The 14,560-nt window shown below is 51.1% G+C and overlaps 1 protein-coding gene across 3 annotated transcripts in view; it reads right to left on the bottom strand.

The window, feature by feature from the left end:
- STARD3NL (STARD3 N-terminal like) overlaps nucleotides 1-14,560 on the bottom strand; it is a 54,034-nt gene that overhangs the window by 12,061 nt on the left and 27,413 nt on the right. For all 3 annotated transcript variants that reach the window (XM_027835776.1, XM_027835778.1, XM_027835777.1), the window contains exons 3-4: nucleotides 6,711-6,788; nucleotides 2,812-2,889 (exon numbers count right to left, since the gene is read on the bottom strand). In XM_027835776.1, coding sequence (XP_027691577.1) covers nucleotides 2,812-2,889; nucleotides 6,711-6,788 — 156 coding nt within the window. The remainder of the gene's footprint in view (nucleotides 1-2,811; nucleotides 2,890-6,710; nucleotides 6,789-14,560) is intronic.

Genomic DNA, 14,560 nt, shown 5'->3' with positions numbered 1-14,560 from the left:
ACGCCCTGATTGTGTCCAGGGTGATCTCTGGGTCCCCAGACACAAAATCCGACCCTCCCACCACCCAGGGCGTCAGAGGAGGGAGGAGAGCAGGACGCAGAGCCAGCCCGGGGCAGGGCCTGACCCCTCTGCTCTCATCCTTGAAGACGGCAAAGGTGGGTGAAGGCCCGTCAGAGCGTCCCTTATTCACGTGACTTACTCTGAACAGGGAGTGAGCAGCTCCACCCACGAGGACAGCCACTGCCCTGAGTGTTGGCCACTCTCTGGATAGCGCCACCCCTCCCAGGCCCTGCTCACCTGGAGATGCAACCCACCCCCCCACCCTCACCCCCCGGCTTTCTTGAGTCTCTCCACTAGAATAAGAAAAGAGACCATCTTGTTTTCTTGTATTTGAATCCCCAGCATATAGTAAGGGCTTAATAAATGCTTGATCTCTCCATTTCTCTATCAAACCAAAGAATTCAGATGGATGACATTATAGAGATCCCCTAAACCAATCCTCTTCTTTTACAGCTGGGGAAACTGATGACCAGGGAGGTAAAGTCACTTACTGAGGGTCAGGACCACAGGATCCTAGACTGAAGCAGGAAGGGTAGCTGGTGGTCACCGACGGCAGAGGGGACCAAGTGCCCAACTTGGATTCCAGAAGACCCAAGTTCAAATCCTGCCTCAGATACTGGCTAGGCCTGTGACCATAGGCAAGTCACTCACCCAAGCCTCAATTCTCTCATCTGTAAAGTGGGGGCAGCGAGGGCCCCTTGCTTCCCAAAGTTGTTGTGAGCAAGGGACAGAACCCTTGTAAAGTCCTCCAAAGGCCCTCACTGTGGGTCAGCTCCCCTAACTTGGCCCAGAGGCTGGATCTGTGCCAGGACTCCAGATGCCACTGCAGGTGCCTGTTGGGCACGTGGGAAGGGGGCTGCTAGCTCCAATGGCATATTTCTCGACACCATGTTCTCCAGCCCCAGGGAAGGCAATTTTGCCTTCTTCCTCCCTGCCACGGCCACAGCAGTCTGCCTGGGCCCCTGCCCTCCCAACCTTTGTCCTTGTCCTCAAATCCTCATAAGAGATTAAAAGCTCTCTGAGAGCAAGGCCTTGATCATAACTATTTCTGTACATACAATTCCTTGTTTGTAACAGTCACTGAATAAGTGTTTGTTGAATGAATACCAGAGAGCTGGGCCTGGACTCAGGAATCTGGGTTAGAGGTGATATGACTTGCCCACGGCTACCTCTACCAAGTGTCCAGGGAAGGATTCTGAGCCTTCATTTTATCATCTGTAAAATGGGATGATAAGAGCATGTGACCACCTTACAGGGTTGTTGTGAGGACCAAATGAGACAACAGCTGTAAAGCATTCTGCTAGTCTGAAAGCTCATGAGCCCACACAGACCTGAGCTGCTATCACGTACCATCTGCTAGGGACGGCTGGTCACGTTAAGTCAACAGTATTTACATGCTAAGGGCAGAGAAGCTGCAGACAGGATGGGCCGGGGTCAGGCTCAGGGGAAAGAAGGTGAAATGTTGGCTGGGATCTGAAGGAAGCCGGGGAAGGCAGGAGGGAGAGATGGGGAGGACAGGATCCCAGGCATGAGTGTGTGCACGTAACACCAGAATGAGAGGATCTCACAAGACAGAAGGCCGTAACCTGAAAGCCAAGAGACAGACATAGCGAGGGCCCAAAGAGGACCAGGTGTTTAGGAGAGGAGATCTCCTGCTCCGTGCCTGTCAATGACACCCTCAGAGATCCACGCCCTGGATGAGCCCAAACCCACCCCCCAAAGCAGCGCTGTGTAGGAAGACGTGACCACAGACACCCAGGGTTTTCCCAGAAGAGTGACAGCATCACTCCCATTCACGGCCAGGAAAATCCCTGCCTACGGGTGTTACACTTCCTCCTGGCTGGGCCAGCATGAACAGCAGAAGGTACAGAGCTATCCACGGCTGGGTCCAGGAGCACTGAAGGCCAGGGCCTCATCGCAGTTTATTCCCCACCCGAATGAGACACCAATTGGGATAAGCCTAGCCTCAAGAGAGCCTCAGAAATACACCAAGAAATAAATGAAAGATAAAAGAAAGCTGGGAAGATGTCACAGAAGAATGTTAATGATTATGACAGCAAATATTTATATAGCGCTGACTGAGTGCCCAGAACTGTGCTGAAGACTCAGAAAGGACCAGGGCATCTCCTTTTATAGAAGAGAAACTGAGGTCCAGGGTGGTTACCTGCCCAAAGGCCCAGAGCTAATTTGTTTTCCCTTTCGTAAATTCGAGATTCCCCCTTTTCTTCTGTTTTTATTACACATAAAGCCGCTGCTCCAAGAGGCGGTGTGTTCACCAGATCCAAGCCTTCAATTCCTCCTCTCATTTTTCCTCACTTCCCTCACCTCTGGATTTAGGTAACTGGCTGGCAGTCGAAGCAGCTCTAACCCCGGGGTCCCCATGTGCTTCACTAACAGAACAATCTCATGGCACAGAGATTTCGTCCCTGGGTCCCGTCAGGTGCGTGCAGCATGAGGTTGGGGAGGGAGTGTCTCCTTCTCAGTGACCTGTTTGGCCTTGCAATCCCCAGGACAAATCCAAGTATTTTCTCATTAACAGGTGAAGGAAGCCCCTGGAGGCCTAAAGCACCCTGGAGTGCCTGCAAACAGGGGGTTGGCACATGGATGCCAGCGTTCTATCGAAAGCCAACCTGGGCCTCCGTCACCTCAAACAAGAGACCTGAGTGGGGAAGAGGAAATTCCAGGGGTCTCAACGCCCAGCCAGGCTCACTCATCACTGTCAGGGCTGGGGAGGGGGGGGGGAATACTCACCGCTACCGCCCACCAGTGGCGCAGCCTGCACACGGCATATGCGAGGATTAACACTTTAAATCGAAAAACGGCCAGGAGCTGTTTCAAAAAAGAGGGAAGAAAAAGCATCTCCTCATTTTAAGGGTCAAAACCCAGTGCCTAGGATGTATTCGAAGGCCAATAACCAGGGCTACGGCTCCTAATTCTAGAGCGACGAGGAATCTTAGAGACCAGCTAGGCCAATCCCTTTCTTTTTCTAACGAGGAAACTGAGGCAGTGAGTGGTGACGTGACTTGTCCCTGGCCACACAGACAGGGAGTGTCAGAGGAGAGACTCAAAGCCAGGTCCTCCCGGCTCCCCGGTCAGCACCTGGCTAGCCTGCCTGTCACGCGGAGCCGGACAAAGCCTGACCTGACGTGTGAAGGGACATAGGAGACCAAAGGCCTGGGCCAAAAAGAAAGAAAAGACAGCCCTATACAATGGGCCTGACAGTCAAACAGTCTGGGACAAAGGGAAGGCCCAGGCCTGCAGGAGGGAGCAGAGGCGAGGTAGGAAAAAACCAACCCCCAGGGCTGCCAAGGCCGCCTCTCGCAGACCTGCTCGGCCTTAAAGGGAACACAGGATTAGAAGGTCCTCCACACACAGCCTCCATCCCCTTTCAGGAGACAGGAGGAGAAGAGCCTCTGGAATGTCCCTTCATTTCAGGTGCAGACCCAAACTTCTGGAACTCACACAGGCAGGAATGGGGTTAGGCCAGCTGTCTACGTCCTCACCTTGGCGAGACGTCCGCCTCTCCCAAGAAATGGGAGGATGGATGGGGAGGAGGGAAAGCAAAGCCAAGGACAGTGGTCAGCAAGAAAATCCAGGGACCTCCCAGCCCCGGCTCAGGTGTGGGCAGCCCCAGCAGCACACGGATAAGCCAAAGCCGCGCCTCTGCGGGCGCCAAAGCAGGCAGCCAAGTGCCTTCAGGTTGGTCTCTGACTGCATGCTGAACTTGACACACACATTCCAACTCTCCACTCCCTTCCCCCTCTTCCTGACAAAAAGAAAACAGCACACGTGTGTGAGCAGCCCCAGTGGCTTGGCGTCCCTGATCTACTGTGTCTAATTTGGATTTGGAATGATTTTAGTTGTATTCAATACTTATGAATAATTGTGGGGCAGCTAGACAATGCAGTGGATAGAGTGGCTGGGCCTCAAGTCAGGTAGACTCATCTTCCTGAGTTCAAATCTGGCCTCAGACACTTACTAGCTGTGTGACCCTGGGCAAGTCGCTTCACCAGGTTTGCCTCAGTTTCCTCATCTGCAAAATGAGCTGGAGAAGGCAATGGCAAACCACTGCAGTGTCTTTGCCAAGAAAATCCCACATGGGGTCACAAAGAGTCAGATACGACTGAAATGACCAAACAACAACAAATATCTATGAATCAATGATTTCCCTCCCTTCACCTTAATGGAAATGCCCATGGCTAGAAAATGCATTATTCTACACTGAAGAGAAGAAATGGACCTCCAGGGAGGCTCACAAACAGATCTGAAAAGGCCCTCGGCCAGTACCTCGGCCAACACTCTTTTTATAGATGAGAAAACTGAGGCCCAGAGAAGGAAATGAACCTGGATACATTCACATGCTTATCTTTCAGAGGTACACAGAGGTAAATGGCTGATTCTTTCCCAACTCTGCAAGCAGTGTTTGTATTTTTGAAGTTCACACGGGAAAGGAAGAGTTTTTAAAAGGCTTTTTCTGCGGCACGAAGCCAGGTTCTCTCGTCTCTGCTCACTGGGAGGGGAAGTTTGGGCAGCCACAGTTTGCTTGCAGTTTCCTGACGTCAGTCTTCTTTTTCTCCCCCCACGTCCTCTGAAATCTCCATTTCACCTGAGCCAATGGCAGCAGAATAACACCGGCAGCAGGTGAGAGCAGAGTGAAGGTTCCTAACCACCCGCACTGGTGGTTACTGCACTACCAACATCCTCCACTTCACAAACAAGGTTAGCCTCTTGGTGCATGCCCTGCCTCTAGGAGCGCCCCCTCGAGACCGCCCAGTGTCCAGCTGACATCCGGGTACCCGTCCAGTTCTCATCTCCTCACGACCTCTTCATAAAATGTTTCACTTCTGGGAATTCGTTCACTCCTTTTCTTCCACTCTTCCAGAACGTCCTTGCTCATCCATGTCTGCCAAGTGAGTGCTAAATCAACAGTGTTTCCCACACTGAAATGATTCTGCAATCTTGAGTTTGTCTGAAAGATGACAATATCTTTGCTCCCTTAGCACCCAGAAAACATAGGTTCAAGTCTAGTCTCTGTAAAATGTGTGACCCTGGGCAAGTCATTGACCTTTGTAAAATGGGGGCCTTAGCCAAGAGAATGCTAAGGCTCCTTGGGGCCCACAATCCCCTGTCCTGTCATCCCCTCCTTCTCCCGGGTCTCAGGCTTCTCCCAGCTTGTCCCTCACCCTTCTGTAGCCACCTATGTGTTTCAGACCATCTCTGGCCAGACCCCAGGACCCTGAAACCTCTCCCTCCAAGAGCCTCCATTTTAAGGAGCAGGCCCAGGACGGCCATGTCTTTGTTCCTCTGCCGGCGGCACTCCCGACCCTGCTGGACTCTCTCCACCATGAGCCCTCGCCCGCCAGTGCCTTCATCTCTCCCTTCCCTGTACCCTGTTGGCTTCCTTTTCTGCACTGTCTCAGCCCGCTAGGGTGTCAGCTCCCTGCAGGCAAGGACTGCCCTTCTCTCTGCCTTTCTGTGTTTATCTTCCTAGCCCTCTGCAGGCCTCTGGCACGTGGTGCCCTCTAAGCTCCTGCAAGCAGCCAGGACAAGCTGCCCAGAGTCTGGGACATAGTCTGTGGACTGCCACGGTGCTTTAACCAAGCCTGAGAGAGAGCAGTCCTATTGGCCGGGCCTTCATCGAGGGAATTTTGCTCCTTAGGGTCACGGGATTTTAGAGCTGGATGGAAACCACAAAGCTCAATTCATCCACATCCTCATTTTACTCTGAGAGGCCCACAGAAGGGAAGGGACTTGTCCAAGGTCACAGCACTGGAGCAGGCCCAGTATAGAAACCAAGGTGTCCCAATTTCCCATTGTCTACTCTTCCATCTGACGGCGCACAGTAGGCATTGAACACAGTTGTTGAACTAAAGTTGTTTCTCCTTTTGATTTTCTGTCTTCTCGTCATTTCATCAAGGGTTAGCATGGAAGATGAGGGTAGCTGACAGATGTTTTGAATCAAAAGGACAAGAAATACAGGGAATGAGAAGCAGCTGGGATTTCTAATTACCCATGCTCTCCCTAACCCAGTAGCATCACCAGAAACAAAGGATGGCCAGAGAGGCGCTAGCTCCAAAGCCGAGAACACGGGGCTCTGAAAATTAATGCCTAGATATGAGATATTAAGACGGGGCAGCTCGGTGGTGCAGTGCATAGAATGCCAGGCCTGGAGTCAGGAAGACCGAGTTCAAATCCAGCCTTGGATACTAACTAGCTGTGTGACCCTGGGCAAGTCACTTCACTCCTGTTTGCCTCAATCTCCTCACCTACCACAAAGGCCTGTGGTGAGGATCAAACAAGATAATACCTGCACGGTGCCTGGCAAATAATAAGTGCCCCATAAAGGCTTATTCCCCTAAAGAGACATGGTGAGAGTGGCCTGTAGACAAACATTCCCTCCACCAGCTTTCTAGCTGGTTTAATGCATGAGCAGTAATGGATCAAAGAAGACTGCCGCTCACGCAAAGAGCAAAGCACGGAGGACAGGGGGCAGCACGGAGGCGCCTCCGTGTTTCAAGAAAGAGAAGAACTCTTTCCCCCAGGGCGAAGGGCAGAAAGGAAGGAACAGGCCCAGACGTGCCCAGACGTGTCAGCGGGAAAGATCGGAGCCTCCTGATGGCAGCAGCCCTGGGGACGCGGGAAGTACTCACGAATATGTCAAAGTAAGAAGAATAGTAGTCATACTGCACCACCTCCTTCTCCAGAGTGGTCTCAATGCCTCCATTCACCTGGAAGGGAAAGAAGAAAACAGGAGAGAGAAAGGTTGGAGGTAGGAACACGCACGACCCTGCCCACCTCCCTCCCGGAACACGGTAGAGCAAAGTCTTTCCCACGGTAGAGCAAAGTCTTTCCATTTGATTCCAGGATCTCCTGCCTCCTGGCTAAGTGTCCGTGACGATCTCACTTCTCTCTGGGTCTCAGTTTACTCAGCTATTAAAGGGGCAGGAGGAGGGGACGGGAATGATTATGCCAGGGAAGCTTGACTGAGGCCCCTTTTGTCTCTAACTCTGTGACGCTGTGGAAAATTATCCTGTTCAACTTAATTAAATATCCAGTCAATCCATTCACTGAATATGAGGACGGCGAGAACACCAAGGAACCTTGCTCCAGAAGGGACCTCCCAGACCATCGGGCTCGACCTCCTCGTTTGACATATTAGAACACAGCGACTTCCCAGCGGTCACTCAGAGGGCCACAGGGAGCAGATGAGTCAGTAAAATGCACAAGAAGACGTCATGCTAAAGGCTAGGGGTACACGCCCCGCTGATCAGGGACAGGTCTTGCTCTCACTGACTGCTGGGGTGACAAGGCCACACATTTCTGTAAGAAGAAAGGCTGTGATAATAAGAACTCACAAGGAGAGGGCATTTTAGGATTTACAGATCCCACTTAGGAGAAAAAATATCCTTTTAAAAATTACTCTCAGGGGCAGCTAGGTGGCGCAGTGGAAAGAGCACTGGCCCTGGAGTCAGGAGGACCCGAGTTCAAATCCGGTCTCAGACACTTGACACGTACTAGCTGTGTGACCCAGGGCAAGCACTTAACCCCATTGCCTAGCCAAAAAAAAAAAAATTACTCCTAAAACATGAGCTCCCTGGACAAAGGGCAACTTCCCAGTGTTCCTCCTGGCTTTGGGCTGACCCCACCAAGCTCTGTGCCAGCAGCTGTGCTGCAGACTTGGGACAGATTGCTTCCTCTCCTGCTCCCTGCTGACAGCCTCCCATTCTCCCACTCACAGCTTTCCTCAAACAGGCAAGAAATGAGAGAATATTTTCAAAACAGCAAACGCCAATGCACACTATCAAGCCACACTAGACCGACCCCTGCCCCCTGCAGACAGGGGAACAGCCTGGCCAAGCTGCGGAATGTGGATGGGTCGGTCCGCCTGCATTTCAGGAAGGCATCTGATCAAGCCTCCTACCGCACTGTTAAGGATAACATGGAGGGCTGGGCTTGGGGGCCCAGAGCCCCAGCTGCCAGGAGGCTCAGGCTGGGGGACCACTTAATCTCAAGAGTCTGAGGCTACAGCAGGTTCTGCCCACTGGACGGCAGCACTAAAATCAGCTTCGATATGGTGCACCCCCAGGAGTGAGGGGTCAGCCACTAGATTGCCTAAGGAGGCACGAACCAGCCCAAGCCAGAAACAGAGGAGGTCAACGCTCCCATGCCTTGTGGGATCGGTTCATGAGTGGCCCCCACACTTCCGGTCTGGACAAGACAGAGAGACCTAGTTTCTAAAGAAAAAAAAAGGGTAACATAGAGAGTAAATAAATACAGTTAGGCTCGCAATTAGTGGAACTGATGGACTGTAGGATTAGAGATCGTATGGTGAAACCCTTTCATTTCACAGATGGGGTGACTGAAGTCCAGAGGTCAAAGCCCTTGCCCACGATCCCAGAGGAACAAAGAAGCAGGGCGGGGATTGGAAAGCGACCTCCAGATTCCCAAGCCAGGGCTCCCCCTGTGCCGCCTCACTGTCTGGATCTAAGAACTTCAGAGGCCCCAGACCAGCCCCGTGGTATTTCACAGCAGAGGAAACTGAGGCCCTGCAAGGCTAAGTCTGAGGCATGGTCTGAACCCAGGGCTTCTTGACTTGCAGTCCAGAGCTCTGCCTTTACTGTCACTTAAAAAAAGAAATGGGAGAGAAAAAACACAAAAATCCAGCAAGCGGACCTTGCCAGTGCGTCACTTTTTTAGAGTTTCTTCAATTCTAGTCATAGAATAACAAACAGCAATTAGTTTTCCAATCATCTGAACCAAAGACAGAGTTATTTCTGATTTCGCCAGATACGGCGAGATTTCCATTAAGCCGCCGGCAAGGTCCCGAGGCTTTCTGGAGCCTGTGGGGATGAGGCAGGTCTCTATAAAATCACCAAGGGAGCTCTCAAGTCAAGGAGCCTCCGGCCCAAAGTCAGACGAACATCAAAGCATTCCCTGCTCTTGAGACTGCTGGTCACAAAAATGTTTATACATTCCATGCCCACTTATGGTCAAAGAGACCGCACACTTACAGTGGAGCTAAAGGACGAAAGAGCAGTCAGCAACGGAAAGAAAAGAGCACGCTGAGGAGGGAAGATTCTCTACTTTACCTGGAAAAACTGATCAACGGGAGCAGAAATGCTGTGCCCCAGAAAGATCTGGGATTCCCTATTTTCAGCATCTGTTGGTTACTGCTTTGTGGACCTCACTATAAAATGCTTACTTTACATTTCCGTGTGTCTGTCATTTTAAATGCTTGATAAGCTGTCTCCTGCAGATGGCATTCTGACCCTCACCTGCTGGTGTGCCCATTTAATGAGGGACTTGCTAGGGAAAGCTGATGGGAAGCCTGGGAAGAGGAGAAGGAAAAGAAGGGAGCACTCCCACTGAGTCTGTAACAGGAGACAAAGGCTGGGGATCATCCAGCATCTCCCTGGACTTTGGAGAAGAGATTCCAGAGGTCAGAGGGAGGAGACGTCCCATCCCACGGACTCAAAGTCCACAGAGGACATCAGCCCAGCAGGATGGGACACTGAAGAATGTCATTCCATCACCTGAAAGGCCCCACGTAGATGCACAGAGAGCTCACCTAAGAGGGGTTTTTAAAAGGTATGCACAAGGTGGAAGCGAGGGCAGGCAAGGGAGGACAAAGAAAAAAGCATAGCACGGTCCTGTTTAAAAAGGATGGCAAGAGTACCAAAGGTCACCACGAGCTAAGGCTGGCAAGGAAAGCGAAGGACAATAGGAGGGGAGGGGTGGGAGAGGGCAGGTACAGGAGGAAAAGAAAGAACCAACGAAAGGCTAGGCCCGCTGCTCGGGGTAGAAGGGGCAATACCAGCCAACAACCAAGAGAACACAGAGATCCGGAATTCTCATTTTGCTTCTCCATTTTCAGGCCACAGAGAATGGCCTTCGCACCAGAAATAAAACACCAAAGACATCGCCTAGGGCGTTGATACCCAAGACAGCCCCTAACTGGCTACCCTTGATGGATTCAACTAACCTCCACCCTTAGCTGCTGAAAGAACGAGTGGATGTGACTGATGTGCCAGGGTCAGGAGGACTGGACAGACAAAGTGCCTTGGGACTGACAAGAGGGCAGTGGTTTTCACAGAAGGAAAGACAACACAATCTAAAAATTACAGGTCAACGGTGACTGGGACATTGACTGCCAAAATCATTCTGGAACAAACGTTCAAGTAACGGTAAGTGACCGTCTAGGGTGCGCTCACAGAGCTTGGAGCTGCACCCAGAATCGGTCGGCAGGCCAACCGTGTGTCCTTCTGGACAGGACCGCGTAACTGGTGCGTGCAATCAGGCCATCCCCCAGGTACACGGGCGTGTCCGGACTGAGCCCAGGGTCTGATGCCTCATGTTCTTCCTGGGGACGAGAGGCAACCTAAGCGATAACGTGCCTCAAGCGGCTGCCGTCTCCACCTCCACGTGGAAGGAGGTCCCCGGAGGAGCACACCTGGGACCTCTGTTTGGTCCCAACGTGGTTTCCTGTTTGTTTTTTTCCCCAGACAGATAATCATGCGGAGAGCATACATTTCAAAGGCAGCAATGACCCGAAGCTAGGAGAGACAGCCAACAAGCTAGATGGTGAGTTAGGATCCCCCAAAACCCTGACAGATTAGCATGCTGGCTAAATCTAAAATGAGGGAATTTAGGGCTTAACAGCAGGCTTTGAGAAACCAATTTCAAAAGGCCAAGATGAAGGAAGCATGTGGAGACAGCAGCTTTTCTGAAAAGGGCTTGGACGTCAATACTGGGACATGGTGGCCAAAGAAGACTACTGACAACCAGCCCCACCCCAAGGTGGCCTGGCCCTCCCCCTCTTGCCAGCTGACTCTTTTCTGTTTGTTTGTTTTGTTTTGATTTTGAGTAGGCAATGGGGTTAAGTGACTTGCCCAGGGTCACACGGCTAGTAAGTGTTATGTATCTGAGGCCGGATTTGAACTCAGGTCCTCCTGAATCCAGGGCCAGTGCTCCATCCGCTATGCCACCTAGCTGCCCCCTGGCTCTTTTTCAAGAGCAGGCCGGCAGATCACTGGTCTGCTGGGGGTTCTGCAGTGTGGAAGCCTGGACTGGATCTCCACTGTGCTCCTCCTCAACTCTTAAGAGTTCTGTGACTCTGTATTTTTCCCAACAAAATTTATATGGAAAAACCAAACAGCCTATGTAGAGAATAACCTGTGTGGTTCTGGAACAGCCCTTTCAATGCTAAGCAGCTTCAATGGTGCTGTACATTCTCCCTGATCCTAAAGTTCTCACCTAACATTTACACCAGCTGCAAACCTGTCTCACTCCCTGCCTAACACTCTTAGTGCCAAGCTCCAAAATGTCTCACAGGAGTAGGGAATCTGCGGCCTCAAGGCCACATGTGGCCCTTGAGGTCCTCAAGTACAGCATCTGAATCCAACATTCACCCCTGTCTTAGGATGTTCATCAGCTGAGTCTTGAGACCCCCTGAATGCTCATGGAGCCTGGCCAAATGAAGGAGGATGTCAGGGGAATGGCGCAAAGTGGTTTATCCTCTGCCCCGTTCTGTTCAAGACTTTTTACTAATAACTTGAACAAAGGCACAAATGGCTTGTTTATCAAATCTGTAGGAGATGTGAAAGCAAGAAAAGAAGCCAACAGCCTCAGTGACAGAATTGGGACGGGGCCCTATGCTAGGATCATGACCTGAAACAAATAAGCATGACGTTTGTTCTCGGTAAACTCCACCAATTATGCAAGTACTGGGGAAAGGGACGGGTGGCTTGAGGCACTAACCTGAACTAGCAGAAAATAAGTCCCTGAAGGACTCCTGGCTCGTATGCCTATTGGTCTCAGAGAAGAATAGCATCTGGCCAAGCCTGCATTTACTTTGAGGGGCCAGAAGCCAGAGAGAGCTGGGAAGAAGCACAAACAGCTAAGACAAGCCAGTACTGAACACCAAGCAGGTTGGTGACGCCATACCTCGCACCTCGCCAACCTAGAGAAACTGAACAAAACAAAGGAAATCCTAACGGCCGCCGCTCAGCCCGCAGACGGCGCTCCCTGACCGGGCAGGGCCACTCTCAGCTTTGCTTGTCTAGTACAGAATTCGAGACAATGAACAAGACTGCCCAAAAAGCTTCTCCTCTAGAGAAGCTGTCTGCTGGAGGGGGGGGTCTTTAGGTGCCGCTGTTTGCCGGGGGCTCGATGGAGACATTCCCACCCAGCCTTGTCGTACACTCTATTCCTGTATTTCCAAATAGCAGAACAGGGAACTGGCCTCAGAATCAGGAATGTTCAGGTTCCAGCTCTGTCTCTGGCACATCCTGGCTACAGGACCCGGGAAAAGTCATTCTTCGTGCCAATGTACATGAGAGGAACGAGTTTCCTCACAGAGGAGTTCCCTATGCCAGCGTAATCATAAACCCAGCCCCTTTTCCCACCCCACTGCCTAAATCACACCTCTCCTCCACTGTCACTTCAACAAAACATAAACTGAAATCATCTTCCTCCCCTCACCAGATCTGATTCCAAGTCATCCCATTTCTGCCTAAATGACTACCCTTCACCTCTTTTCCTTAGTGGCCTCTCTAACGCCTTCCTTCCCCTCCATCCCCTGTCTCCAATCCATTCCCTGGATGACTGCTCTTCCTCAGAAAACTGCTCTCTCCTCTCCACCCTCACTGCCGCTACCCACAGGCGTGCAGGCCCACAGCAGCACAGACATGGCTAATCCTGTGGAGCCTCCTGGCCTCTCACTGAGTGGAAAGGCCTTGTGCATGGGGACTTTGATCTCAGGGCTCCCATGTTTGAGTGCTAGCTATGCCACAAACCAGCTGGGTGGCCTTGGGGTGAGGCAATGAAACTCTCTGGGCCTCTGTTTCCTCACCCATCAAATAAGGGAACTGGACCAAATGATCCTTAAAGTCCCTCACAGTTCTACACGTCCAGCTAACAGGTTACTTTGCCTAAAACTGTACTCCCCTGCTCAAGCACCTACGTTGTTGTTCACTCATTTCAGTCATGTCTGATTCTTTGTGACCCCATTTGGAGTTTTCTTGGCAAAGATACTCGAGTGATTGGCCTTTTCCTTCTGCAGCTCATTTTACAGATGAGGAAACTGAGGCAAACAGGGTTAAATGACTTGCCCAGGGTCCCACAGTTAAGAAGTGTCTGAGGCCAGATTTGAACTCAGGAAGGTGAGTCTCCCTGACTCCAAGCCCAGTGCTCTGTGCACAGTGGCACCACCTAGCTGCCCTCAAGCACCTGCATCAGCTCCCTATTCTCTACTACACTAAAGCTTAACTTTCTCTGCCCACTTTTCAAGGAGTTCTACAATCGGATCCCACCCCACTTTCCACCCTAATACTTTGTGACTTCCAAGACACATAAAAGACGCATCATCTCTCAGTCCGGGCTCTTCACCATCCCTCTTCCGCTGCCCATTCCCATGTCTGTGGCTTTGCTCACACTGACCCCTTTGTCCCACCCACCCTTCTGCCTCCACTCCACCTTCAAGCCCCAGCTCGAGCCCCCTCACTCCCATGAAGTCTTGCCTTTGACTCCCTAACCATCTCCCCCTTTTCCTGAAATTGTACTGCCACAGGTGCCACATTCCATTGCTCTGGGCGTATTGTCAGTCTTCCGGAAGACTAGGCCACACTCTCACTCTACTTCTGAAGCCTCAAAACACGGAGGCATTCGACAGAGGTTTTCACCGATCTGCTATTGATCCACTAATAGGAACGCCAACTGGAAAGGCTGGACTTTGGCTGTTCTCTGCTCTCCTAACGCAGTCATCCTTTTTTCAGCTGAATCCTCTACCTGAAATGTTCTAGATGCCAAAATAAAACCAATGTACAGTTGATGTACAAATCTGAATGCCCAACAGGCTATTAAATTTTAATTTTAATAATATGCCAATTGGCTGAATATCAAATGATAGCAACAGAGGATGACAACGAAAACATTTATCTCTAGTAAATAAAGGACCCACACGTCCAAATTCCAAACTCACACAAAGCAGAAATTTGTTTGAAAGGACAAAATGACCACACTGTTTAGTGGAGCAGATCATCTCTGTGAGGTGTGATGGCTGAAAGAGTCCTCCTCCTGCAGCCAGCCTGGGCATAAGAGCCGCAACTTGGCTGAGCTGACATTAAGCACTGAGGGCTCACCAGGCACCAGACACTTCTACTTCAGGAGACAAGAGCACTGGTTCTGGAGGCGGACAGCCTGGGCTCAAAGCCTTTGCCTGACACTGTCACCTGGGGGAGTCACAGCCTCCCTGGCCTTTGGCCTCCAGACAGCACCCTTTAACCTCGGGAGATTATCCTAACATTCTAAATAAAATATCATTTTAATATTGTGCACAAATTATTTCCACTGCAACAGCATCAAAAAGAATACGTAGCTGTGAATACACAGTTGTTTCCATTTAAGACACCTAATGTTTACAATCCTGACCACGGCACTCAGCCCAATATGGCCCAGAACCTGATCTCCACGATCTAAAGGGCTATTGGGGGGGGGGGAGAGG

Source organism: Vombatus ursinus, unplaced genomic scaffold (genome assembly GCF_900497805.2).
Source record: "Vombatus ursinus unplaced genomic scaffold, bare-nosed wombat genome assembly UNPS02014817.1, whole genome shotgun sequence".
NCBI classification, from domain to species: Eukaryota; Metazoa; Chordata; class Mammalia; order Diprotodontia; family Vombatidae; genus Vombatus; species Vombatus ursinus.
The sequence above is the reverse complement of the archived record's forward strand: the minus strand, read 5'-3'. Positions and strand labels throughout refer to the sequence as shown.